The sequence below is a fragment of the Aptenodytes patagonicus genome, chromosome 8, assembly GCF_965638725.1.
Source record: "Aptenodytes patagonicus chromosome 8, bAptPat1.pri.cur, whole genome shotgun sequence".
Taxonomy (NCBI): Eukaryota; Metazoa; Chordata; class Aves; order Sphenisciformes; family Spheniscidae; genus Aptenodytes; species Aptenodytes patagonicus.
Window position 1 is genome coordinate 20,540,025 of NC_134956.1, and position 27,013 is coordinate 20,567,037.

Here is a 27,013-nt window from a genome sequence, read left to right on the forward strand (position 1 = left end):
GGATGCCATAAAAAAAAAAGCGCACAGCTAATTGAGCAAGGCAGTAATTTTAATTCAGCTACATCAGAAACTGCAGGCTTTACCTAAAAGACAGAAATTGAGTTTTTCCAGCAAGCAAAACCTCCTTTTTATTAAAAAAACAAACAAAAAAACCCAAAACAAAACACCCACACACATCTATGATAGGATTTCCTTTCAGATGAAAACGACATTTCAAGAGACCTTCAACAACCAGGAACGTAGCTTTGCCGACAAAGCTCCAGCCCGCAGCAGCTATGCAATTTAAAAGACACATCAGGGCTGCTGCAGTGTGGAGCAGACACTGCTCCGTTGCTCCCCAGCACTGCCTGGGAAGCCAACGCAGCACCAGACAAGAGCATGGGCAGCTGGTACCCACTGGTACCAGTAAGTGGTACCCCACCTACTCCTTCATACCTCTGTCCCAGTACAATCTGCGGTGAAATAGTCATTGTCAATGGTTTAAGAGGAAACCTTATTGTTCAGGAAATCAATTTGCTTTCCTAAACACAAGAAGAAATAAAAAACACTAAAGGACCATGAGGCAGGCAGATGTGTTTTCAAAAGGCCACCATGTGCTCAGAGGAGCTTTCCCCCCCGACGCATTGTGCCCTCTGAACACAATCTGATAACTGAACACAGACGTACAAGTGACATTTCGGGGTGTCCAGCTCCATCCAGGCAGCACAACACGCGGCAGTCCTGCACATGCATGCACCGCTGCCCAGGAAAGCCAGAGGAGAAGTCAGGTGCTGGGCTACCATTGATAGCAGGTGTTCAAGCACCACGGGAACACCACAGCCCAAGAGCACAAAAACTTTTGCTTTCAGAATTATTACTCCTGGGCATGAGGAACTGACCCAGGCGGTTTCAGAATTTGCCAGGAAATAATATTACAATACTCAGTTCGGAAGCTCTTCCTCCCCCTAACTAGAAAGCCTTAGAAGAAACCTACCTAGTGAACTGTTGGTTCCCTACTTGTGGTACAAGTGCGAGTCATCTACGTGCGCCCAGCACGCTGTAGGATAGGGGAAACTCAACTGCCTTTATAAACAAAACTAGCAGAGAGCGCTATCCTGCATAACAAAAAGATTAATTAATTCAAACAACAGAAACATTTCCAAGTCCTCTGCAAGCCAACTTCTGATCTGCGTAACAATGACAACGACTTGTCCAGACAAAACTATCATTTTTAAAGAAAGTTCTCAGATAAGGTAATCTTGAACCTAAAATGCTCATTTTATTGTATTCTCGAGTATCCTAACACTGTTATCATCCTATGACTACTACTTTGCAGTTTTGCATACACTCACATGGCTTGCATTTATCTGTATACACACAGACACACATGCACAACCAAAATCCCAAATTGCCATCATTCTGGTACAAGCCCCAAGGAGGGAAAGCAAGCAAATTCAGTTAAGAGTTGTGTGGTTTTTTTGTTTTTTGTTTTTTTTTTTTTTTTAATTCTTCAAAACAATTCTGGTGCTCCATCCTAAAGAAGTGGTTAGTCTCGCTGAAAACTACCAGTTACACTGTGAACCTGTGCCAGCTGCAAATCACTCCAACTGCCCTGGCACTATCATTTAAAGTCATTTTTCATTTAAAGAGTCTCACATCAGCGCCAGCACAGCCTTTCATTACCCATCCCACTTAATACCCACAATCTCTCCACAGCTCACTCGCTCGGTCTCCACTGACCAAGCAGCACACGGAGACTGATGTGCGGATTATTGGGATTCCTAATGCCTTTTCTCCCCGCTGGCTGAGCGCTTGGCAGCCTGCCTGACCCGCAACACGTGTGGGTTTGTCAGCCTAATGCACTATGTCATCCGGAGAGTCTCGGGATGAAGCGGGACCCAACGGCGTCCGCATAGCAACGGCCGACAGCTCCCAAAACTTCCAGCTACTACACTTTCCAGCACTGGTGCAGAAAGAGGTACAGAAGTGAGCGTGCGGGTGCTTGCCACCGCCTGCTTTCCGAGAGGCAAATATGCAAGGTAAGAGCAACAGCATTCAGCACGTTCCCTTAACCAAAGACTGGAGAGTCAACACAGGGCTTTCCCACATAAAACATCCATCCTCGCTTGATTGTTATCTTGCAATGACTCAAAATTTGCACGTAAAGATTCTAGATTTGAGTAACTTTTTTGTCACATAAACCCACCTTTCATTAACTAAATAATGACAGTAAAAATTCAGAGATACAGGCTCAAAATGAGTTGTGACCAAGTCAGTTGTCACTCACCACTTCAAGAGGTTGCTATTTAACTGCAGCTATGCCTGACATTTAGTCAGGGCAGAAAGAAATGAGGCTTGGGCATTTTTTCTATAGAAAAGATATACTGAGGTTTTTTCCAGTGTGAGGCAATACATTAGCCCTGTAAATCCCGCTGTAAATTCTTACATGATGAATATACAAAAGGAAATACCACACAACGTGCAAATATCAAATAAATGCAAATTCAACATCATGCCTAACTAAAAAGTCTAATGAAAGTGAAACTGGTTTGTAGATGAATGAAATACAGAAGCTAGCGGAGGTCTTACTTGGAAATGAAAGAAAAGAATATGCAAAATACAGCTGAAGTTTCACTTCCTCTATACAAGAAGATACAACAGAAAGCTCAAGCACAGCACATGGCACGCCCTCTACAACCTCCTCAGACACCACATGCTGTCCATACACACACCAAGATTTTCTACTTTATATCTGATGTCAGATTACGGATTTTTTGTGAATTATCATCTGAGCAGAGAAAGATAAAGATTACCAACTATATAACTAAACACAGGGATTTTCAGACAACATATTGTAAACCTATTTTTCTGCTAATAAACACATACTAATTATTTTATAATAGCAAACACAATAATAGAACAACTAAAAGAAAGTCTTGAAAAGCACTACTAAGCAGTCCAACTGCATTGGGTTTGGTTCTGGTTTAAGCCTATCATCCAGCTCTCCACATTCACAATACCCAGGCACCTCAATCTCGGGTGTATTTATCAAGACATCCCTTGGTTATTTCCATTTAACTACGGGGAAACTGTGACAAACAGTGACTTGCTTGCTTGAGGATGACTACAGCAGAAGAAAATAAATGAAGTTTTTCTGAGTCCCAGGATTATACCACACTGGTGATATACATCTACCAGATTAGAGAAATTACTTGCTTCTAGAGATTTGCAAAAATGACTCAGTGGGATTCTACTATTTTACAGTGCTTCCTCCTCTAGTTTCTTCCTGGATTTGTGCAGCTAATTGCTTATCACCAGAATTTCCAAGTTAAAGCAAGCTAAAAACAGAACCTTGTTTTTACTCAAACACATTGCAGAAAACAGCGGGGACCGAGTTGAGCAACCACTTCCTAAGGAGCTCCGATCCTCACTCTGCACCAAAAAGGGGGAGCAAAAAGAACAAACGCTTTCAGGGATAGCATAACTTTGTGAGCAATTACATGCATACAAACCATCTAGAGGAAAAAAACAGAAAATATTTGCTCATCATCATCTCTTTTATTAATCTCTGGGGTCACTTGCAGCAGCAGCAAGTGCCAGGATTCAAATCGTCGCCAAACTTCCCCATCCGCCTGCACTGCCCACAGGAGACAGCCCTGCCCCAGTCCCCACGGGAGCCCCCTCCTTCCACCAGCTTTTCAAACCCGCCTATTCCCCCTCGCCAGCTCTCGACGCAGCCACAAAACCAGCTGGGTCGACACCGGTGCAGCAGCAGCTCCAGTGCTCGTGGCAAACAGCAGCAAGGAAGGTCATGAGCGCTGAAGCCCCGGCACGAGTATTTGCAGCCTGACCTGGAACCCCAAAAGTCTATTTAACATCTTTAAAGACTGAGTGGCAACTTAGAAAAACATGTAGGCTTAAGTTCACTACCTGAAAATGGTCACTTCTGCTAGAAAACCTGGCAGTACACAACGTAGGAAAGGTTGAAGCAACCACCTTAATGCTGCAATAACACAACTGCTCACTTTTCAAGTAAGTTTCCTCAGAAGAAACTGAAAGCAATCAAACAACACTGAAAAATGCATGGAAACTATCATTATGGCAGAAAAAGAAAAGCAGATAAGCTTTTATGTGCCTCCTTTTGACAAAAGTCTAATTTTGAAACAGCTGCTTCACTGACTCAAGCCCACGCCCCAAGGCAGGGGCTAGGTTTGGGTTTGTTTCTGTTTATTTCACAGTTTCCCTGTTTATTCAGCTTCTTTCCTCTCCCAGTGGCAGCCACGGCAGTGCGGGGCAAGCGGCTGCATCCAAAACCAACAAGCAGTCCTCGCCCCCGACAGCCGCTCCATGCTGCTCTTCAAAACACAGGTAGCTATGTCCTTCTGAACTTGGAATAAGCCTCAAGTCTACCTTTCTAAAGGAAAAGGTAGCAAATCACCTCAGAGCTTGCTTGAAAGAAAAAATCCTGGTTTTTTCCAAGTGTCATATCAAGCTGAAAGAAGGTAGTGAAGGTGAAGAGTGAAAAGCCAATGAGTTACACAGTCTAAGCTCGATGTAGCTTAAATGCTACTTATACAACTGTTAAAAAACCACCAGCACGAGTTGGAAAAGTCTCTGCTCCTTCCCTGGAAGCTGCAGACATTTCCTGGAGATGCTGGTATGGTCACTAAATGCTTGGGAAGCATCAGACTTCTCTGCTTACGCACAAATGCACTTCAGTGGCATTTCAGATGATCCATCCTACACTGAAGTTTAACCTCAGTGATACCAATTCCACCAACTTCAAGTGAACGACTTTTGCCTTATGCAGGCAAAGGACTGACTTACTGAAGGATCAGGGCTAAAGAAAGAGTAACAACATGAACCTTTTAAACACACATTTGTAGCAGGAAACCTGGATACTGAACATCCTTTGCAAACAAGTATGCTCATTTTGACATCAACAGTAGAGCTCTTCTACAGGGATTTTCACGGAAAGCCGGTGTTTTGACAGAGCACAAGTCTTGCTCTACTTCCTTTGGGAACAGTGTGCTTGCATTAAGGTGTAAATCCAGGTCTATCGTTCTCCTAATCTCTGGCACACCTAGCCAGCAAAAAAAAAAGGAATGTGACTGCAATATATATAAAACACCGCACTACTTGTGATACTGTAACGTGGCTAACAGTAGCAGCGCTGGGATCTAACCCATCTGACATCAGGACAGGACTTCAAAGCCCCACACTGACCACAGCAGAGCCTGCGCAAGCGTGTGCTCCCACCGTAGCCAAAGTACAGATGAGCAGTCACACCGGCTGGCTGAGCACACCTGACACTCTCAACAGGCTGCAGTCCCCATTCACAGTTGTGTTTTACGCAGCAAAATAAAGCAGTAATTGTCACATGGGGCAAAATGAGCAGCAAGGACTTGATGGTTGGGGACGCAGCATGGACTGAAACAGGAATCACACTGGCAGGAGGACATACGGATCCTGCGCTGCTCTGTCTTCAGCATCATCAGGAATTGTTCTACAGCCACACGTGCATTCACCTTCAGCCTGATTACAGTGCTTTTCCATCACCATACTGCACCGACAGTCCCCCTGTTCCTCTTGAGTAAAGGTCTTTAAAGTAACAGCTAAAACAAGAGTTTCACCAAAACAGACGGACTCCCATCAAAGTATTTGATAAAAGAAGTCACCAAGAGAAGGTGTTTTTCAGAAAAGTGGATTTTTAATTTAAACAGATGTTGTCTCTTAAAGGCTACCATTTCAATGACTGGCATGTAGTGACATAAAATACCTGAAAATAAGCTTATAAAAAGAACCTTGAATCATCAAGTCTAATGAAGCTGGCCCGTTAACGAGCAGCAGACAAAGCATGCCCATGTACAGTGCCCACTGCAAAACCAGTATCCAGGCCTTTCACAAATTATTTCTTCACTGCTTCAAAAACAAATAAAACCACCACAGCAACTTCACAGGCACGCTCATCTACTGCTTTTATAAGACACATTCCAGCAATAAAATCCTCTTTGGTATTTCTTTTTTTTATATCAGCAAGAACTTGGGGTCATTTATTCCCCTCTGGTCCATTCACAGGAGAAAATCACTCACATAACACAGAGTCTAAGGTTTGTTTGTTTTTTTCAGAATTTTACAGATGGGTGAAGCAAAGTTCTCTGTGCAGTTAAACTATTTCAATCCTATATGCGCACACCCTCCATACCATACACAGGCACACAAACAACTTGCCTGGGTTACAAGTGCTCAGTAATGAGCAAACCTTTTGGACTGCAATACCTGTAACTGCATTTTACAGAAAGCAGCAGCAACAGCAGTACTAGGGTCGCAATGGTTTTAAGTTCAACAATTGCTACAAGAAGATATAAGCTTAGTCTAAACCAGCCCCATGTAGCTAAAAAAAACCTGACCCTCAGACTTGCAAGCCTGCTTTCAGGGCAATCACGCAAAACTGGACAAGTTATTCTAAATACTTCATACATTATTGCAATCATGGCATCTCAATCACAGCATCTCTCAAATTCTTTCACCCTGGATAAGATATTTTTACATCAGCTGGACTGATTTTCCTACCCATCTAAACTTCCCTCCTTTTCACAACTCTCAGGAGCAGCCTGCCCATTACACAGGCCTGAGTGGGTAAGGATCAACCCCGACGCCTCGGGACAGAGGCAATGGCAGAAGACGGGTAGGCAAACACTCCTGGAAAAGTAGGAGACAGTGAAAGAGCCCATGAATAACTAACACCTGCCTACCCACTGAAGTACACTAATTATAGAGAATAATTGAATGGCTGCTTTCCTCACTCAGGGAGGTGCAGATAAGAGGTACGGGTCTTCTCATACCTCAGATGCAAGTTTAAAACGCTCTCAGTTGGCAGCAACACACAGAAAAAAAGTCACCGGCTGTGACAATTAACAGCTTCATTTTAAGTCTCTTTTGTTCAAGTGAATAACTCTTCCACTCAGACATACTACATGAAACAACTCTTTCTCAACTAAACAGATATATTCAAGGCACACAGCTAAAACCTGAATGTAAAATTTCTAAGGCCCCCAGCGTCGGGAAGCAGCCACGCCGTATTTTAACACGATGGAGTCCAAGCCTCGCCAGTCCTGCCTGCACGTACAGAATGTGTGAAAGGGATGAGGGCTCCAGCGTCTTCCTACAACCCCAGCAATACTCCACTGTATCAACCCCTGCTTTTTTAAAACCAGATTCTCAGGGAAACTCAAAAGCAAGACCATGCAACAGCCTGCAGAGGAGAAGGAGAGATGTCTACAAAATTAGTTATTTCACGACATGCACAGACACGTGAAAAAGGACCTAGAACTCAGTATAAGCAGTAAATCCTTAAATGAGATGTTGTAAAGTAAGGTATGGATAGATTTCACATAAGATGTTCTTTACTAGAAATATTCCAGGAAAAATGTATTTCATTTTAATAGACCTATGTTGATTTTATCCGCAACACAGTCTGTCCACTCAATCACCTTTCTCAGAATCGGATGCATGGTGGGAATTGAATTTCTTTGTGGGAACAGATGTGAACATTTGTTGGAGCTGCATTCAGTTCTGCCTTACCTGTTATAAACAGAATACAACCTTCATTAAAACATCTCAGTTGCAGGGTTTATTTTGTGCCACTTGCTGCCTGAATTAAAAAAAAAAAATTTACACTTTTTTCTGTCATACACTTTACACAGTGGCTGAAAAGAGACTGCTTGCATAACAAGTATTATGCAATTTCCCAAATAAATAATACCCTTGTAGGGGGGGAAGATTACGAAGTCCCAAAGATTTTCAAGGCTGCAGATTTGGCTTCAAAAGCAAAGAGTCTGTAGAAACCACATGCCATCCCAAATCTTCCTGATAGTTATTGACACTGCCTCAGCACCCAAAGATCCCATCAGGAACAGTGCCCCACCATGTACTAACAAAGGACAGCCTGGCAAAATACGCAGTTTACCACCACAGTACCGTCTCTAAAGAAGGTAAAGAGGTTGACACCAGCTTTAAAAAAAAAACCAGCATGGATGCAGCTACCCTTATAAAGCTGTGCTTTGGTTTGAATAGCTTCTTCTAGTCCTAAGATGGTTTAATTAAATAATAATTAAAAAAAAGGAAAAAACAAACAAAAAAGCAACTTTAACTTTATTAGCTATCTTCAGCCCAGAGTACTTTGCCAGCGCAAATGTAGTAGTAGAGCATCTCAAGTGGAAAACCTACCCTAAGAAAAAAGCCCACCAAAATACCATGCAACTGAGTGATCATCATGGAGATGCTTAAAAAACAAAACAGCCCTCGCATTGTAAACAAGCATGTACTTCAAGTCACAAATGGTCCAAGTAACTCATGGAGAGCAAACACAGAAGTGAAAAACAAAGTCCAAGTGGCAGCACAGAGAAAAATAAAAGAACAAGGGATGTAGCAAACAGACCTCAATGCCCACCAGTCCCCTACCTTCAAATTTTGACGAATAATTTCCACAGGCCTGAAAAAATTTTGCTTCTCCTTAATTTTTTGTTGCTTTTATGATTCAGCCTTTCCTCTCCACTGGTGTTTCTCTAATCTCCACTCAGCCCCCAGCAGACAGTGCCAGCAGCCCTGGCGCGCTCCAGCTCTCAACAGCCAACACTGACACCAACCCTGTTCTGGAAGAAGAAAGTCCACGTGCTCCAGCCACTGCACCGGCCAGGAATCTCAAACCCCCACCCGGTGCACAACTGCAGCCTTGTATTTGCACTGAAAATAGGCTGGAAGTGAAAAAGTGATTCACTAAGTAAAAGAATCCCATATTAGTTTAAATTCATTTTCATTGGAAACTGAAGAGGTCCATTGCAAGTTGCAGACCTTGGAGTCCTGGGAGATTTTCACCAACAACTTCAACTGGGTATCAGGGAGCACAAAAGAGGGACATCAAGTTTTGCAAAGGCAGCATCCATCCTGCCAGAAACTACGACATAAAATTACACTTTCACAACTGAGCTAATCAGCCATGTTCCAAACATAAGCTGCATTTATCTCCTCAGAACAGCAGACTTTTTTCTTAATTACCCAAGGTCAGTGACAGTGAATATTGAGCAAACTGACACTCAGGGAAGCAATGTAGATACAAAACTGGAGGGCAGGCAGCCTTACATTTGCTTAGCAGTAGTACCACATTTTAATATAAAGTTGCCCTTCTGAGATGCGAGAATTACTTTCTAATTAATCACCAATCAATGTTTGATAAGGTACCTTTTTAGAAACAGGAATACCAAGTTCTGTACCAGCATAATTCTCCCTTTTTCATAGAATCATAGAATCATTTAGGTTGGAAAAGACCTTTAAGATCATTGAGTCCAACCATAAACCTAACACCACCAAGTCCACCACTAAACCTTGTCCCTAAGTGCCACATCTACACATCAACTAAGAGAAAAAAATATTTTTAAATGTTGGCGTGTAAGCGTTTAAGACAACTGAAGCATCCAGTCAGCCAAGGGAATAATAATTACGTTAATTTTTTATGAAATTCACCCAGAATTACAGCAACACCTCAGAATTTTGATCACCATCTCTGTGTGCTTAAGATATTCACAGAAGTTAATATAAACAACTTGAAAGCATTACACCTCCAGTTCAATACCTACAAGACAGGAGGTCTCAGGCACAGTCTCACCTGCTGCCTTGCTGAAATACACAGCTTTCCCAGACAGGTTTGAGCTTGTCACAAAACAGAAACTACTTTGGAAATCTCAATAACCATTTCAGCTTCCCTAAAAACACAAGTGGTAAAGGGCTGACAGAGTTTTACTAGTACTGTATAACAGAAAAGTATTGCATAATTTCCCGGAAATTTCTATTCAAAAACGCAACAACAAAAATGCGTATTATTCTCATGAGCTGAAGAGTTATTTCATGTAGCATCCATAATTACACAGCAATTGAAGATTTCTGCAATCACAGAAGCAAAGAATAGCTCCAACAAGCCTAAGGTGAGCACGGTTCTTGGTTTTACCAGGTCCTGATGAGACAGGCAGAGAAAAAGAAGGGAAGGGGAAAGGCACAGAAAGGTGCTTCCATACATCTTGTGATGGAACCAACACAACAGCAACAAACCTGCCCTGACCGTAACGGTCCCAGGAAGAAAAGCATCATCCTTTAAGTGCACGGTGGTCGTTAGGCAATGCAGGGATTGCATAGGGCTGTATTTCTTTCCAAGTTACATTCTAGTTTCCTAAGCTTGTTGGTGACATTGTATAACTATTAATTACGCCGCTGTTCGGCACGCTTTTAACTCCAACGATTCAAACTGCTTCCAATAGTTCACTAATCCAAAGTACAATCCTCTTGACAGCAACTGACAGATTCGGAGTATTCAGTTCTAGCTGAAAGGAAGAAAAATCAGAACCCTCATCTGTCGACTGAAAAACCAGCCAATATTCCTGCTGACCAGACTCACAGCTCGGTCAGAGCCTGGGACACACCGCCGATGGGGCTCCAAGCCTTGCATTAATGGGCTCAGTAGCTCTCCTCAGCCCAACGAACGGCAGACAAGGAGCAGCCAAGACCTACAGAGTGGTAAAATACAGAATGTGGGTGAAATACAGAGAAGTTAAGAGCAGTGTGCCAGACAAGGCAGTGAGCCGCTGTGATCGGCACCCTGATGCGGTGCCATCTCGGGGGGTTTTCCACCCTTCCGACGGCACAGCTAGACCCCAGCCGGACACCTGCTCCACTACTCCGAAAGGCGACCTCCCAAAAGATGGCCGTGCTCACACCCCAAAGCCCAACTCCACCCACTCAGGACCGGCTGGGCAGCTCCAAGAAGCAGCTGGAGTCAACCTGTGCTAACAGAGCAAAGGAAGATTTCTTCCCAAAGGCCATCTTGAAACTGTAAGGAAAACAGAAAATTGGGTCTCTCTTGCATCTTCGTTATCACAGGCACTGAAAGGTTTCCATCATCAGCTACCGGACCCAGCAGATCCCCTCCTCGGACACGTGCTCTGCCTTTGCCCTTCCCACCCACTCTGCCAGCACGAATCTTCCTTGCAAGCTCCAACACAATTCTGCATGCATTATTTATTCCTCTTGCAAAGTCATGCAGTGGGATAATTACTTAACTATTGTAATGATATTTTGCAATGGCTGTACTCTATTATTCTAATTGATTTTCATGGGATTGCTTTTGCTGCATGTTTTGAGCACAAGAGCATATTTTCCTGGAGTATAAAAAGCTAAGTTTTACATTCATTTTAAGCTTAAGAGCTGGATGTCAAAAGTGAATTTTTAGGAGAATATCAATGTATTTTTAATTAAAACAATGTTGATGTACTACTCAGATTTTTGCCATCTCTGCTAACAACCACTGAAGACATGTTTTTTTCATAAATCTAATGAAATATAAAAATAGTTATTAACTATTTGTCAGTGTTAATCACAAAGTTCTTTTCCTTCCATAGGATGTTGTTTTTCTTGTAAGACTTCAGTTTGAAACAAATGTTTGAAAGGTGGGAGATCTGCAACATTTTTATTCACAAACTAAAAGCTTAAGTCAAACCACATTTGCATGTCTTGCTTAACACCACATTAAATTTTACTAAGATAAACACTCAGCTTAGGACTCGGAGAATTGTTACAGTAAAACACTAAATAAAATCAGTCCTTTCCATATACTCAACATGATATAAGCTACACAACAGAGCAGCCCAATTAAACAATTATTTATGTCTCCCTACCCCCAGGATATTCTTCAGGCTATGCATGATTCAAGATGTAACAGTTTTGTGAAGCGATGAATAGGATTTCAAAAACACAATAGTCCCAGTAGTTCAAAACTGGTAAGAAAACTTCTTCTGCCTCAAGCCAGAAATTCTTCCAGGAGGAGCCTTACTTTAAAAACTGCTAACGATAATACTCTGAACTAGAGCAGGGAGGAAAAGCAGCAAGCCACTGATGATCGACCCATCTTACCTACTAATAATCTGCCGGCTATATAAGCAAAGACATGGATAGAACTCCATGGAGAAGGAATATGATCTTTTTGATCCAAGTGAGTACACAGGTATATGAGGACTAGCATATTTGTACACTAAGATCAAAATCAAGAATTTTATACAGTCGGCAGTAGAAAGACTAAACTTTAGACAGATGAGACTCATTGAGAGCTACAGCTCTGCAAAGTTTGCTGAGGATGTTGGACTTTCTAGGTATTTCATTTCTTTCCACTTAAAAACAAGAAAATGTTTGGCCACCATCTATGACACTTTTAAAAAAAAAAACCACACACAAAACAGATCCAAAGTTTTATCAGTCTCAGCCCCTGTTCAAACTTTAGACACTCCAGGACGACCAAGAGCAACAAACTGTCTGAGGAGTCCTCCGCTTACACAGACACAGACCAAGTTCTCCCCCTGAGTCTCATTTAGGGCTTTATACAATACAAGTCATTTCTCAATTCTTTTTTATCTATTAAAAAAATCTCCCTGGAAAAGAACAGTCTTGGAACAAAGCAAGATCACAAAAGATAGCCGTGTTAAGTTTCACATCAACTTATTCCCTTTGTTCTGGATGCATCGGTCTCAGAGGCCTGATCCAGCCCTTGCAGCTGACGACAAAGCGCTGCACTGACTTCTGCAGCCTTTGGACACGATTCAGAAAAATCAATGCAAACAGCAAAAAGTCACGTTCTCCAGAGGCATCAACTACCTGACGAACTAAGACAGATTTGCAAATGCTAGCACACTCAGAAATAAAGCGACCAACTGTTATTAAACTAATTTCAGCGTCCATATTCCCACACCCGTGACTAAGTAAACCTGTTCCTTACGCTATATGCCTTCGTGTGAAGAAAAAAAAAAAAACCCACTCATGCTTGTGACAGGCTTTTAAAACCAAGTAAGTGTAGTACATAGCTTACAATTTCATAGCTTTGAATTCAGATGGCCAGTGGGAAAGTCAGTCTGGCTTACAATGCAAAAAAAAGGCAGAAGGGGAAAAACCAAAGAGGTGGAAATAAAACCAACCTACTTGTAGGCGTTATCCTTCATTCTCCCTGCACATTAGGAAAAACCCTGAGAACTAGCACAGAATTGCAACAGGTACCTTATTACGGACCTTTTTCCATTACTTGCTTGACAAGCCCTAGCCGTTGGCAGAAGCAATGCCTGTTCCAGGCACAAGCGGTGAGACTGTCCTCACATTTTACATCTTTATAAATGCATACGCTGAACATGAAGGTGTGATCTCCCATGCATTTACAGAGTAGGTATGCGGCACACGGGCATGATGTTCTACCGCCCTGTTTGTTGTTGATTTTTGTATCGATTGGTTAATTTGTAATTGGAAGAAAAAGTCATCCTCTTCATACAGACATGGAAGCTTTTGTTTATGATAAAGTTTCACTATCACTTCTTTGAATGCTGGCTGAATTAAGAGTGACTCTCAGCACAACAGCATAAATTCCCAGCACACACTTGTACGTTCCCAGCTGATGCAACCTAGTCATAGGTCCAAATTTCTAAATGCAAATGCGTGATCCCAGCTTGCAGAGGTGCTGCGAAACCGTCAGTGTCAGCAAGTCATTTAATGAACCTCAAAATTTCACAGTTTGAGCTCTGGTATTACAGACCATCCCTGTGGATAGCCCCACAGTCCCAGGGACACTAATAACACTTATCTCGGATGCATTAGATCTTCTTGACCTCAGAAGTTAAGCAACTTACAACTAACTTGAGTCACATCCGGTAATAAGTACTTCTAATTAATGACTCTTAATTGCTGCCAGAGTACTGTATTCCCATACCCATGATGAGGCATGTTCCTTACTCTGCTAACCCACATGTAAAATTGTGCAACTCTAACAATCCCATGCCTTTAGCACCCATGCAGCACACAGCTGTGCCATTCCATCGGTGCTTTAGGAACAAAGACATCGCTGTACGTGACAGTGAAACAGAGCGTACAAAGTCTACCCACCACGCTGTTCCAGCAGCTGTATCATCATTTGCTTTCTTGCTGCCCTTGCTCTTATTTTTCAACGATTATCTATACAGTTCAGAGAAAGGAAGATAAACATTGTTTTTTAAGTCTGACTTCATGTGCAGTTTTTGAGGAGACATTTCAGAACTTCAAAGCGTTTTCCAAAAATTAACTTTACCTCCTATAGGCCATATGTGGTAGGGATTTCTTACTACATTTGCTTTACAGACAGTTAAACCTACGCACGTGAGTCACTAACTGTCCAGAGTCACAGCGAGTTACAAGTTGGGGGGAAGTCCCCACAACAAGCAGTGCCCTGGGTGCCACCTCCCCACTCGCAGCACTGGCAGGTACACTGAAACACCCACCAGCCATCCAGAATAATGCTTTTCTGCCAACATTTATAGTTTCATTGTCTGTCACATGGGAATTAACCATCTCTGAACACCAAGGTACTGCTTATGCAAGGTTTGCAGCCCCGTATCACATAATCAGAGTGCTCCTGCCCACCCCGGTGCAAGCCCATGCTTGTTCCTGACGGGACCACAGCTACACCACCTCCGCCGAGAGGCAAGAGCCCCAAAAGGAGCAAAGCAGCCATAGAGGAACAGTCACTTGCAGGTTAACTCGTCCTCCTGGGCAGAGCTGGATGATGCCCACCACCTGGAGCACACCGAGCTACCTTTCAGCTAAGTCATTACTGTTGCCGCACAGCAGTGCGCCACCCAGCCGTCCCTCGGACAAGCCACCCGCCATCGCTACCACATGCTTTGCCTTTTGCTGTGATGGAAACCCAATGCCATCAGACACTATTAGAGTAACTTCTGCAACCCACCAGCTTCACTTTCAACATTTCTCCTCCAATTAAGACACACCGTCCTTCGAATCCCATGCTGGCATTGGGCAGCTGCCAGTCTTTCCTACACAAGTCAAGCTATTTGTGTATAAAACCAATAAAACACACGATTCCCCCAAAATAATTCACCATTTCTATGACAAGCAGTTTTAGGCAATACAGGTTTACACTTGCTAATACCACGCTGAACTGGAAACATTTCCTAGAGCTTATTAAATATTTTTGTTAAATTGATCCACACCCATGACTGTTACAGATAACAAATGAAAACCGTTTTGTTTCTCCATAAGGCACCTGTAATAACTGAGCAATAGCAACAAACAGGCACCAGCACCAACCCGAGCTTCCTCGCCCTATTAGCATTACAGGGGAAAGCCTCCCCTTCTGCTGCTAATGATGTGCTCTACCCTGTATCCCCAGGAGACAAATGACTGCACTGGCTGATTGACTCCATCACAGGGCCATCGTCCATCAATGTATTGCCTCTCTCACCGAAATCTCATCTCAGGAAGAGAAAGTGCTCAGTACCACTTCCGAAAAAACAGTGAAAGCACTTTCAAGCTAAGAGCTCCAAGATACATAATTAGAGCCAAATGTTTCAGCAGAAACACACATTTCCAACAACCTGAACATATATGCATGCTTTGTCCAACCAGGACAAATAAGATCTATGCGCTTCTGCTAATCTAGATTTTTTTTTTTTTTTTTTAAACAAAGGAATGAAACACCTACCATAGACATAAATTTCTTGGTCAAATTAAAACACAGACAGTGAATACAGCCATACAGATTAAAGAATGGCAACTCGAGGATATTTAGCTAGCTGATTTGCTAAAGGGTGAATTCCAGCCTCTTTTACACAGGCTTAAATCACACCAACATCATACTATCCCCAGTGACACCTGCGAATACAAGTGAAAGAAAATACGAATCCTTCCATGTATTTAATTAGTACACAGACAATAAAATTTAAAACAGGGAGTAATCCTATTCAATTAAGAACAACCCCTTTAATTCAAAAAATGCTGCACATTCAGGAGCGGGACCAGGGCACAGGGGGTAACCCATGCTCAACGCTCACCAGGAAGCGTTCTGATCAACTTTGCAACATCACTGAAGCTACCAAATCCTAGTACTTCTACATCCTCCGTCCACCTCCCCAATTCGACCATTTTAAGTTGCACATGAATTACCCAGACATAGTTCCACCTGCACAAAAATAATTTAGTTCATGAAAAATATTTCAGATTATAATCAGTCTCATGTCCGTCTACTCAACAATATATGTCTGAAGAAGATAGCTTTATCTCAGGCAAGATATTTTGTCTCATTTAGCACCTCTGCATGTTACAAGCAATCCATTGTAACTCTGAAGTCCCGGAGAACAATCTGCTTGAGAAAACATGTCCAAACATTTATCCCTTGTTTACCCCTAAAGAGAATCCAAAACTAACTTGTTTTGCTTCCATTTTATTTAAAGACAACCAATCTAGTAAGATCCTCAAACTAAAGTTTCTAGAACTCCTGAACATATTCCCACATACGTTGTAAATACAGTTTCTGGAAGTTTGCACCTCCATACAGCAACTGACATAAAGCATACACTGTGCTTACTTAAATGTGGAACGTTTCAGCTCTCAGCAAATTACCGTAAAATGTATGCTTCAAAATGTTTATCAGTCAGAAGGTTAAAATCAATTTGACTATTACAAGACTTCTGTGGTAAAGAACATAATTACAATTTTTTAGTATTTTGATCTTTGTAGCACAGGGGGTTACTCCACAATCTCAGGCCAGTATCTCAAATAAGACCACATACAGTTCAAAATCAGGCCTCCTGGTTTCACGATCCATACTTCAGATCTCTACAACCCCTTTTTCTCATGCATTTCCAATATTACTTAACAGAAGATTGGCTGTGGGTGTACTTTTAACTTTCAGAAACACAGGCAGCACTTCAACAATAAAATACTATCAAAACAATGCCCAGTTTTAGCCAGTTAGTTCTGTTTTTTCTAGGAAGGAGTTGAGATTCACCTGACTGAAGACAAAGAGCTACTGAACAGTCAAACAAAACCCGCTAAACCAGCAAGGAGAAGCGATGCTCTTCCCTCTCATTTATATTTGAGCCAGTCAGAATTACAATCTTTCCCATGTTTAACAGGCAGTGAATTTGTTGATGTACCAATTAGCACTCTGCTACAAAGAACATGCTCCTAATTAATAGCTGGCTTATGGGAAGAGCGATGTTAAGGATTTGGTCGTACCTCCGGATGTACCCAAAAAGTGTGAAAGGAGCTCTCGTTGATGTAAAGAAAATCTGTCTCACAAAGAGACAATCAATGTATTTAGCATGTGTCAGCTGTAAAAGGAGCTTACATAAATGTAATGGAGGCATTTCCACATTATTTCTGTCATATTGTGTAATCCTGGACATCTGCCTAGGGTAGCATGTACGGGTTACTCAGTATTTGTGGTCTGCTTTTTTTGCCGTGTCCTTAATAAACATGAAGTGGCAATGACGGTAATTTGCCCTTACCTGTCTGAAACATGCACGCTTTAAATAAAGCCTCACAAACCCTCCTGTAAGACCCCTTGCTCTGGAAGCACCCAGATTTCTCCTTTTACCTTGTGAAGAAGGACGCCAGTGCAAAGAGAGATGTGCAGCTGCAAGACGCAGCCACAGAGAGTTTGTATGAATCTTATTTCAGGTCAGAGCTACGTGTTACGAAACTCCAGCGCACCTTGTGAGTGACCTACATTGTGGGACTGAAACCTACTAACCTACAGAACCACCCAAAATACCACAAAATAGGTCAGTGGGTTTCTTCATAAGAATTACACAAGGAGAGATGCACATAATAAAGGACAAGCAGAGCACATCCTTTGCCTAATGCAGGAGCACTCTGCAAGCCGCATCTCTCACCCTGCTGCCATATTCCTGCACACCGGCAGGACTCTCCAGAAGTGCCGTGAACTTCTGTGTTTCCCACCAAGGGACCCTGGAAGAACCTGTCTGCTCGTTCAAGCCTGACAGAGCAGGAAGAAAAGGAGCAGCACCACAGCAAGGAACGGTGAGCCTACCAACAGCAAAGCTGTTTAATTCACGTTGCTAACGCAAAGCGGGTCTCGCAGCAGCCAGAGTAAAAGTGACACCTGATTCATGATCATCCTGGAGTTACAGCAGGGGTATCCAGGCTATATAGCACAGAAGCTGGATGTGGCCAGCCAAAATAACCCATCCAGCCCACAGCACGTTACCTGCCAACCATCAACCCTCATTGGTCTTGGGTCCCACGCGTTGCTTTCAGGGACCTAACAGTTCAGCCAAAACAGAGCCCCACAGCACTACGAGCTGCTGGGGAACGCTAACAGGCAGCAGAGGACAGTCAGCCAAGATCCCGCAGGAGCCGAGGGTGGCCGCAGAGTACCACGCTTCGCATCCACCACCTCCCTCCTCCCAGCTATTGTGCCAGTCAACACCGCACAGACATTTTTCTATTTCCAGTTCATACAAGGTTCCACTTATTAGATGAACCCACATCAGTGTGCAAATACACAGGCAAATCATGCAAATGCAGCAGCCCCTCCACAGCCAGCTGATGGGAACATGAAACAATCAGGGCAATTAAGAAAGGCATGCAGAGAAAGTTGCTCGGCATTCCTCTGCCTACCAGTTCCCCACGAGGACCTGCTGAGAGCGAGGGCCAGTATCCCAGTGGATGCAACGTCTGTTTACAGCAATAAAAGAAAGTTACATGCCCTCTCCTCCTACACACACATACATACTTTGATTTAGATTCCTGTCTCCCAAAAAAGCAGTCTATGGAGGAAGAGAAAAATGAATAATATCCATGCTGCATATTATCAGTGATAGACTAACACACTCAGTGTCGCAATTTATCTATTAGACCTTTATACAGTCTCCAACAGAAATCAGAGATCGATCTTTAAACCCTACCATCCACAATCATTTAACCCAAATGGGTAATCTACATGGAAACTGTAACACAGATTTTACTATGTTGTTTAACATAAAGGCTTTTTTTTCCCCCCTAATAAAAAAGCACCACAACAGGTATAGCCATTATTCCTTAATAAGATCCTATCCAAGTGATTGAAGCAAAGTGAGTCACAGCAGCCACCACAGTACCTGCTGTGTTTGTCACCTACAGCACTTCAGGCACCCAAATTTGGCAACCATAGCAAAGGGGTATTGCCAAGGTGCTGCACATCAATACTGAGGATCCTCCCTGCTGAGAATGATTTCCCAGCAGTGCTGAGACCCAAGAGAAATCCTGGGGTGATGGTAATGAGATCATTAATGCCAGAGCCAAACACTAGCAAAGAGCAAATCAGGACATAACTCTTATTTCCTTCAAACAGCCGAAGTACAAGATGCAGATCTTATGCCAGTGTTACGCTTGCACCAGGATGACAGATAACAGCTGATCTGAAGCCGAACAGCTTCATCTGCTCAGATGAAGTCTCACAGACTAACTCCATGCTAGTTAAAAAAGGTGTAGCATGAATCTGTACCAGTAGTCCGTTTATAATGGATCAATACCCCAAGCCACGTGGCTGAGGCACCTGGGGTCCAGCAATACGAGTCATGAAGTCAAACTTAGTGTATTGTCAAACCACAGCCCAGAATTCGGGGCTTGCTGCCAACCATCAGCAGCATTGTCTTGAAGTGCCAGGTTTGCAAAAGGCTCCTCTTGTCCTTAGCTCCCATGCCCTGGTGGGTTTGCCAGACCTAGCAAAAGTGCTCCTCATCTACAAATTCAGAAAGTAACAGCTAATTACTTTTAGACAGTGCTGGTAAACAAGGTACAAGACAATAAAGGTCTGAAGAACTCCTTGCATGTGGGCAAACATTTTGCAAATAGGTATCGTGCATTCCAGCACTCAAAACCACCTAGGCAGAATTACGCTGCTCCCATCCATTACCAACAAAGCAGTCCCCGAGGGGGCACATCTGCAGGATCTAGATGGCCCCGTGGAGCACTGGCACAGCTCCAGGCTGGTACAGACCACGCTCCGCTCCACCTGATCCAACTGCCATTTAACTTCAGCCATCAACGGGGAAAAATAGGGATGATTTAACCACAGATCTAAACGGCCAATTAATAAAACAAATATTCCAGAGTAAAGGCACCAACATTCCTTCCACAACAGCTTTTTCCAGACGAGTCACATACTCCATTTTTATAGAAAATAAGCCACTTAAAGGCCAGCTATGACACTAAATAAAACCCACCTTAATGCAGGTGAAAGCTATTTAACTTGAAAGAACTGAATGAAACCACTTTGCTTCCAACCTACACCACAGCTACATGCCAAAGCAAGCATTTTTAGAAGAACAGTCCTGCAAATACATGGCAAATAAGCAGGGCATGTATTAGTTGTATGGAGGTCAGGATCATGAGCCTGATTCCTCATTCCAGGAATAGCAGGACTATCTGGTGTCTATTCTGGTCAGCCCAGCTTGGATGCAGAACAAGAGAACACTTTTTTCCAATGGTGACACGGACAGTAGTTTACATCCTTCAAGGTGCTAGCTTAGATCCTGCAAACGTGCAAAGGAATTTTCTGGAGAACTGAAGGGGAACAAAGGCCAGTATCTATCTGAGACACCTGTTCTACACAAGAGGAAAGTAATTTTGAAATTATGATGAATAGTTTCAGCTCGGCCTCCCCTCAAAAGTAAGGATGGCAGAGTGAAGCACTACTGACATATGCTCCTTGAGCACTCCACAATGAAACATATGTTTGAATCACTTGATGCAAACTCCAAACCATGCACTTTAGGCATACAGGTTTTAGCAACAAATACAACAGAAATGCTTACTAAGTGCATGCCTTGCAGAGGACATACACACTACAACTTGTTAATTTCGTACTAAAAAGTCCCGTTGTTTTGTTAATTTGCATGTCAGACATCCAGTTCTTGCTCTCTCATCTTCCACTGACTTTTTTTAGTGCATTTCTCTGTAATCAATTCATGATAGAGGATGTGAAGTTCGGACAAGAAAAGCACTTATCCTAAAGTTAGAGAAAAATTGACATCAGAGCAGCTCTATCACATTGCATTGCTTGCCTGTTTATCCAAAAGGAAAGATTCAGGAAATAGTAACTACCTCTGAAATCAGAGGGAGGGGGGAATATTCTCCTTCACAATTATGTCTGAAAGCAATCTCACACAGAAACAGTCTGCGCGGCCGTGCCTGGGAGGAGAGAGGAAGCTACAAGAAGAGGTGTACAGGAACACAACATACGGAAACCATCAGAGAACCAAAGGGGAAGAGGGGCAAGAATACCATTAAGAAAAACAAATGGAAGCATCGTCTACCCTCAAATAGGAACACACAGCTCCCCATAACGGGAAATACAAGGCCAAATTCTGCCCTCATATTCCTTGGAAATCCAAAATAAACTTTCCTTCCGCATTTGAAGAAGTAATGGATATTGGAAGGGAACGTATGTCTGTAGAGCAGACTTCCCGGCAGAAGTTTTAATTCAAGCCTCCTCTTGTGTGCAGGAGCTGGTGGGGCCACACCAGTGCAAACCACCAGAAGAACCACAGGACGCAAGTGGAAGCGGTGGCCAGCACCAGTTCCCTGCATCATTGCACCAATACAAAAATCTCCGGGAAAGAAAAAGTATTGTACACCCCAGCAAACACATTACCACTGCTCACTCCCAAGCTAGCCAGTTAAATCATTGTCTCGCCCAACCAAATGTTGTGTTGAATATAGCTTATATCTTTGTCATGATCCTCACAGAAGGAAAACTGTAGAAAAACTCAACATACTTGCCTAAATAGAGCATAATAAAGTTTAACCATAAAATAGCAAGAATAAAGTTGAGGAAAGGGAGTTAGTGACATACTGTAACAAATCCAGTATTCAAGTAAGTACTACAGGTTTAATGTAATCTTTGCACGACAACTCCCAATTCTCTTGAGATGGATTTGACCTCATTTTTATTTAAAAGTGCAACTGAAATATTTATAAACAGCACCTGAAAGAGTATTCAGGTGCAATTTAACTGTTTAGCATCTACAGTGATTTTGACTTGGCACACAACTCTAAAACTGTGTTTGAAGCTCCTTTTATGAGATCCTACGGAAAGGCGATAGTTGGATCTGAGAAAGTAAAACTTCTAACTGCTGCCAGCCACCCCTCCCACACACCAACAGATTATATCGAGTCTGAAAAAATATACACACGGTGAGAATTAGCTAACGTCCTAACTAGTTCTCAAATCAGAGAATATTTATCAGCCAAAGTAAATTCTACAGCAAATAACTGGCTTCACAGTGGAAAGGGGGGGGGGGGAATAAGTCATACCAGATCTTAATAAAAAAACTAGGCATACTGTAAGTGCACACAATAATTTGATGAAAACCAGTTGCCTCACCACATCTATGATGTCTGTCTTTCACTACTTTGTTGAGTTTTTTTTAAAAAGCGAGTTTGATAAATTTCCGGTAGGTGTTATTGAAGTAAGCCCTAATGAAGCAAGGCAGTTTTAAATATGGAAAAGTGTCATCAACTTGTCAAATTGCAACTTAAAAGTCAAGCTCATCAGACACCTTGTATTTCAAGTAACAAATTATCAATCGTAACTCGTTAAGTATCTTTACATCAGTCATTTATTTAAAAAATTCTGAAGAATTTCCCCGGCATCGACTTGTACGTCACATACTGTAACACTCAAAGCAATACCACAACAAAGAACTCTGACCTCCCAGGTCTTCTCGATATATGACATTCACTCACAACATTCAATCACTCCTGCTTTCAGTTATATTTATTCATAAATGATATAAATATGCAAGACGACATGATGGTCCATTGAATATTTTAAATACTTTCTCAAATTCTACAAACAAAAGCAATTTAAAAAGCAGCAAAAATGAATAGAAAACTGATGAATTAAATGAATTAAAATTAGAAGCCATTCATAAGGGTCCATTAAAAGCTAAACAGAAGTACAACGTTCTAGACCCGAGGATCACATCTGCAAGTAAGGCTACAGCTCTTAACCTGAAATCACCAACTGCTATCCCTCTTAAGAGTCCTTTAAAAGACAAAACATCCTACTACCTCAAACAGTTTGAAAATTATCATTAAAAAAAAAAAAGTAAGGGCATAGGAGACAAAGCTGCTGCTCTCAAAATGAACATCAGCATGGTGGCCAAATGAAAATGATCGAGTCTGATACAAGATACAACCCATATGGGCTCTTATATCTCATTAAGACTCTCCTCCTACAAACACCCATGCACATGCTTGACGTGACGCTGTGAGAACTCCCGGTGACTGCAAGGCTACGCGCTGTAGTAGCACAGTTAAATACCAGGCGACTGCAGGATCAACATGTTTCACCTTAGCCAACAGGGAAGCCAAGGAAACAGAAAACCACAGAAATCAAGCATGCTGTGAAGGTTTAGTTGCATGACAACATAAGATTGAACAAAATGAGTGAAGAATCAGCTCTAGGTGCATACAGAACACTACTGTCCCAAAAGCTCGACCTTATTCAATGCTATAACTACGCTATTTAAAATTGTTTTAAGTTCAACACCTCTGTATATTTTGTAAAAAGCATAGGGATACTTGTAACCAACGTGCATCAGAAAACACAGTGAAGCACTTGCAGCACTGTTGCTGTAACTCAGAGAGTTTCAATGGCCCAAAAGCATGCTCCCCATTAAAAATGTAGGCACTTCACATTGTCTAAAGCACAGTGCGAACAATAACCAACCGAACACGCTTTCACCTCCTTTGTCAATCAAGTCAAGACAGCCAAGTCATGCAAACAGCCTGCTGATGAGAGCGAGCATCTCAATACACTGCTTCACTCAAAGGAGGAAAACGATGCCTTTCACAATGGAAATCTTACGGACTACTTCCTAGGCAGAGCAGAGCAATGGGAACTCACATTTGGAAGGCACAATATGAACAAAATCAGAAGTCAACATGGTAGAACACATCAGAAGAAGAAAGAAAAAGCCAAGCACCACATGCCTGTTTCAGTGCCAACTGGTATTTCCAGGACAAACTTTCTGAACCCGTTAACTGGTAGAGTGCAAGTTTTTGGTTGTTTTGGGGTTTTTTAATTAAATTAACTACTGAATGTCATCTTCTCCATCTCATAAAGACTTTCACAGTTACTCTGCGCAAGGCAATCAGAGAGACCTGGCAGCTTTCAGAAATCCGCACCATTCCCACACTGAGCACAAAGCCAATGCTTTTCGGATGACAACAGACACCAAGAGATCAACATCTCAGTTAGGGAGTTGTTGTTCTCGTGGCAGCTTTAGTTTCAGCCGTTTCCCTTCTCGCTCCCTAATCCTCAATCGTTTCTACTCCTGTAGAAAACACACGTAAATCTCCACCCAAACCACAGAAAACCGTCTGCCCCAAACCACAGTCAGAACGTTTCTGGCTGCCTGCGGATCTTCAAGAGGTCCTCCGTACATCAGCGACAAAAAAGCACAGAACAACAAAAAGATTCAGGTCGCTGCCACATCCACGAAACGTGTCTTCCAGCTCTAATTAAGTGCTTGAAAGAGAATTTTTAAAATCCACAAGCTTTTGAACATGGACAGAGGGACTGCATCAGGGGGAAGGGGGATGCAACCAGCCGATATCCGGGCAAGAGCGGAAAAAAAATCAACAAGTCGGCGCAGCCCAGCACGGAGTGAAAGCCAGGTCGAAAGGTGCGGACGTACCTTGTGGAGGTGCCTTTCCTGACATCGCAGATGCTGCATTTGAAGGCTTCGGCGCTGTTCCTGAAGGTGCACACACTACAATCCCAAAAGCCTTCGTCAGCTGCAGGTTTGGCTTGCCTTTTCGGCCTTGAGGAGGGGGAGGGAGAGGGGAAGCGTGTGTGTGTGTGTGTGTGTGTACGTGTGTGTTTGGGGAGGAGGAGGAGGGAGAGGAGAAGGAAAGAAAGAAAACACACACATGAGAAACCATGTTACAGAGCCCCGAAACCCAGCGCCTGCTCTCACCGCCGCTCTCCCCCCGCGCCCGGGAACAGCCGACAAACACCTACCGTGGCCGGCGCCCGGAGAGGTGCGGTGCGGCGCCGCGCTCCGCCCCCGGCCCCGCGCCGCGGGAGGGCCCAGCCGGGCCGGGCCGGGCTGAATCCAGCCGGGCCGGGCCGGCCGCGTCCCCCGGCGCCCCCCGCACCGCGGCGGGGGCCGCCCCCCTCCCTCGGAGGGAGGGTGGGAGAGTTTGAAGGCTGGGAGGCGCGTTCCCTCCTCCACCTTGTTAAACCTCCCTTTGTCTGGGAGCAGCGAGTGCGCGGAGCGGGAGTGCGAGCGAGCGGAGCCGCCATGGCTGCTCTCACACCAGACCAGCCCTGGCACCGGCGGCAGGCAGGGAGACACCGGCACTCCTCCTCCTGCCCTTCCACGCTCCCTCCATCTTAGGAGCCTGCCTCCCTGCCTCCCCGCCCGCAGCCCCCCCGCCCCGGCCCCCCGCGTACCTGGCGGGGCGGCGCGGGCACGCCGCCCCCCTCCCCGCGCGCTCCCTCCATCTTAGGAGCCCCTCGCCGCCGCGCCCCCCCTTCCCCCGCGGCGGAGCACACGCACGCAACTACCAGCCAGGGGCCTACCCACCGCCATCCCCTCCCGCCGCGCCAGCGCCGAGCCGGGCCCGCCGTCGCCGCCGCCGGCGGGGCAGGGGCAGGCAGGAACGGCCCCCGCCGCGCTCCCTCCATCTTAGGTGCCTCTCCCCGCCCGCCCCCGCGCCCCCCGCGCCCCCGCTCACCTGGTCGGGCTCTTCTTGTCGCCCATGACCATGGATCGGGGCCGCCCCTGCCCTGCGCACAAAGAAAGAGGCGAGGGGGAGGGGAGGGGGACGGGGCTGCCTCCGTCCAGCAGGCTCTGGCTGCTCCTCACCCCCGCGCCGCCGCTCCTGCCGCTGCCAGGCTCCGCTCCAGACTAGCAGCGCAGCGCAGCCCGGCGCCCTCCCTCCTCCTCCTCCTCCTCCCTCCTCTCCCTCCCCGCGCCGCGCCGCTCCGGCGGGCGGAGCTCGCCGCCGCGCCGCGGCCAATGGGGGCGGCCCCGCCGCCAGCCCTGGCGGGGAGGAAAGCGGGGAGCGCCCCCCGCGCCGCGCCGCCTCCCCGGCGGGTCCCGCCCCGCCGCGGCCCCCCGCCCCCGGCCGGGAGCCCCTTCGGGCCGCCTCCCTCCCTCCCCTCAGCGCCGCGGGCGCTGCCCCCTGCACCGGTACCCCGCCGCAGCGGGAGGGCGGGCTCCTCTCAGCCGGCGGTGGCGGGTGGCCCCTTCCTTTCCCGTCCCTTCCCCCTCAGAGGGCTCGTCGCCTGCCCGTCCCCGGGGGAGCGGGGCTGAGGCCGGCGGCGCCCCCGCCGGGGCCTGCTGCGGGCGGGAGCCCGTGAGGCGAGAGAGCGGCCGTGCGGCCCCGTCCTGCCCGCGGGGCGGGAGCGGGCTCCGGGCGGCGGGAGGGGCAGCAGGTACCGGCGGCAGTCAGCGGGGGACGGGGGATGCGTAGGCCCACTCTCTGAGGGGAAGGGCGGCCAAACTGTGCCGCGCCCCGCCGTGCGGCTGCGCTGGCAGTTACCCGGTAGGGTTGGGCAGCCGGGAGCAAACTCCTGCTCCGTGCCCTTTCCTCGGGCACAGGCTCCCTGTGCCTTCACGAATACCTCGGCTGCTACCTTTAGGACTTTCCTTTCTGCTTTGGGTCAGGTCACTAGCCCGTACAGAGCCAAAGGTGTTCCGACAGCACTGCCGTAGTCTTCCAGAAACGTTCCCATCAATCCCTCAGTGATCTATCAACTCCACCGAAAGCACAAGCTGTGGTTCTGCAAAACTCCCGAGGTGGCAAAAAGCGACATTTCCCAAAAAGCGGTAGTCCTGCCTCGAGTTTTCCCCCTGCCCCTTCAGGCCTGCGGAAACGCTGGCGTGGCGAGCTGGACGGCGATGTGCCAAGGACAAGCCCTTGCCGTCTTCCCTGAGCCACTTTTCATGCGGGGCCAGCTCCTCAGCAGCGGCCGCAGGAGGAGATGGGGGCAATGAACAGCTGAGGGGTAACGAGCGATGAGTAAAGACAAAAGTTGGTGCAACCACTCCTAGCTGCACGAGCGTGAGCCTTGCAGGGCAGACATTTTTTCGCCGTGCTTTCCCAATTTCTCAGCAGCGACTAAGCCAAGCTAACAGCTCCCACCAGTGAAGAGCAA

The 27,013-nt window shown here is 45.1% G+C and overlaps 1 protein-coding gene across 1 annotated transcript in view; it reads right to left on the reverse strand.

Annotated features, from left to right (window-relative positions):
* RYBP (RING1 and YY1 binding protein) overlaps positions 1 to 25,776 on the reverse strand; it is a 45,884-nt gene extending 20,108 nt beyond the window's left edge. Inside the window, exons 1-2 of the mRNA XM_076346655.1 lie at positions 25,588 to 25,776; positions 24,543 to 24,668 (exon numbers count right to left, since the gene is read on the reverse strand). Coding sequence (XP_076202770.1) covers positions 24,543 to 24,668; positions 25,588 to 25,619 — 158 coding nt within the window. The 5' untranslated portion in view covers positions 25,620 to 25,776. The remainder of the gene's footprint in view (positions 1 to 24,542; positions 24,669 to 25,587) is intronic.
* Between the last annotated feature and the right edge of the window lie 1,237 nt (positions 25,777 to 27,013).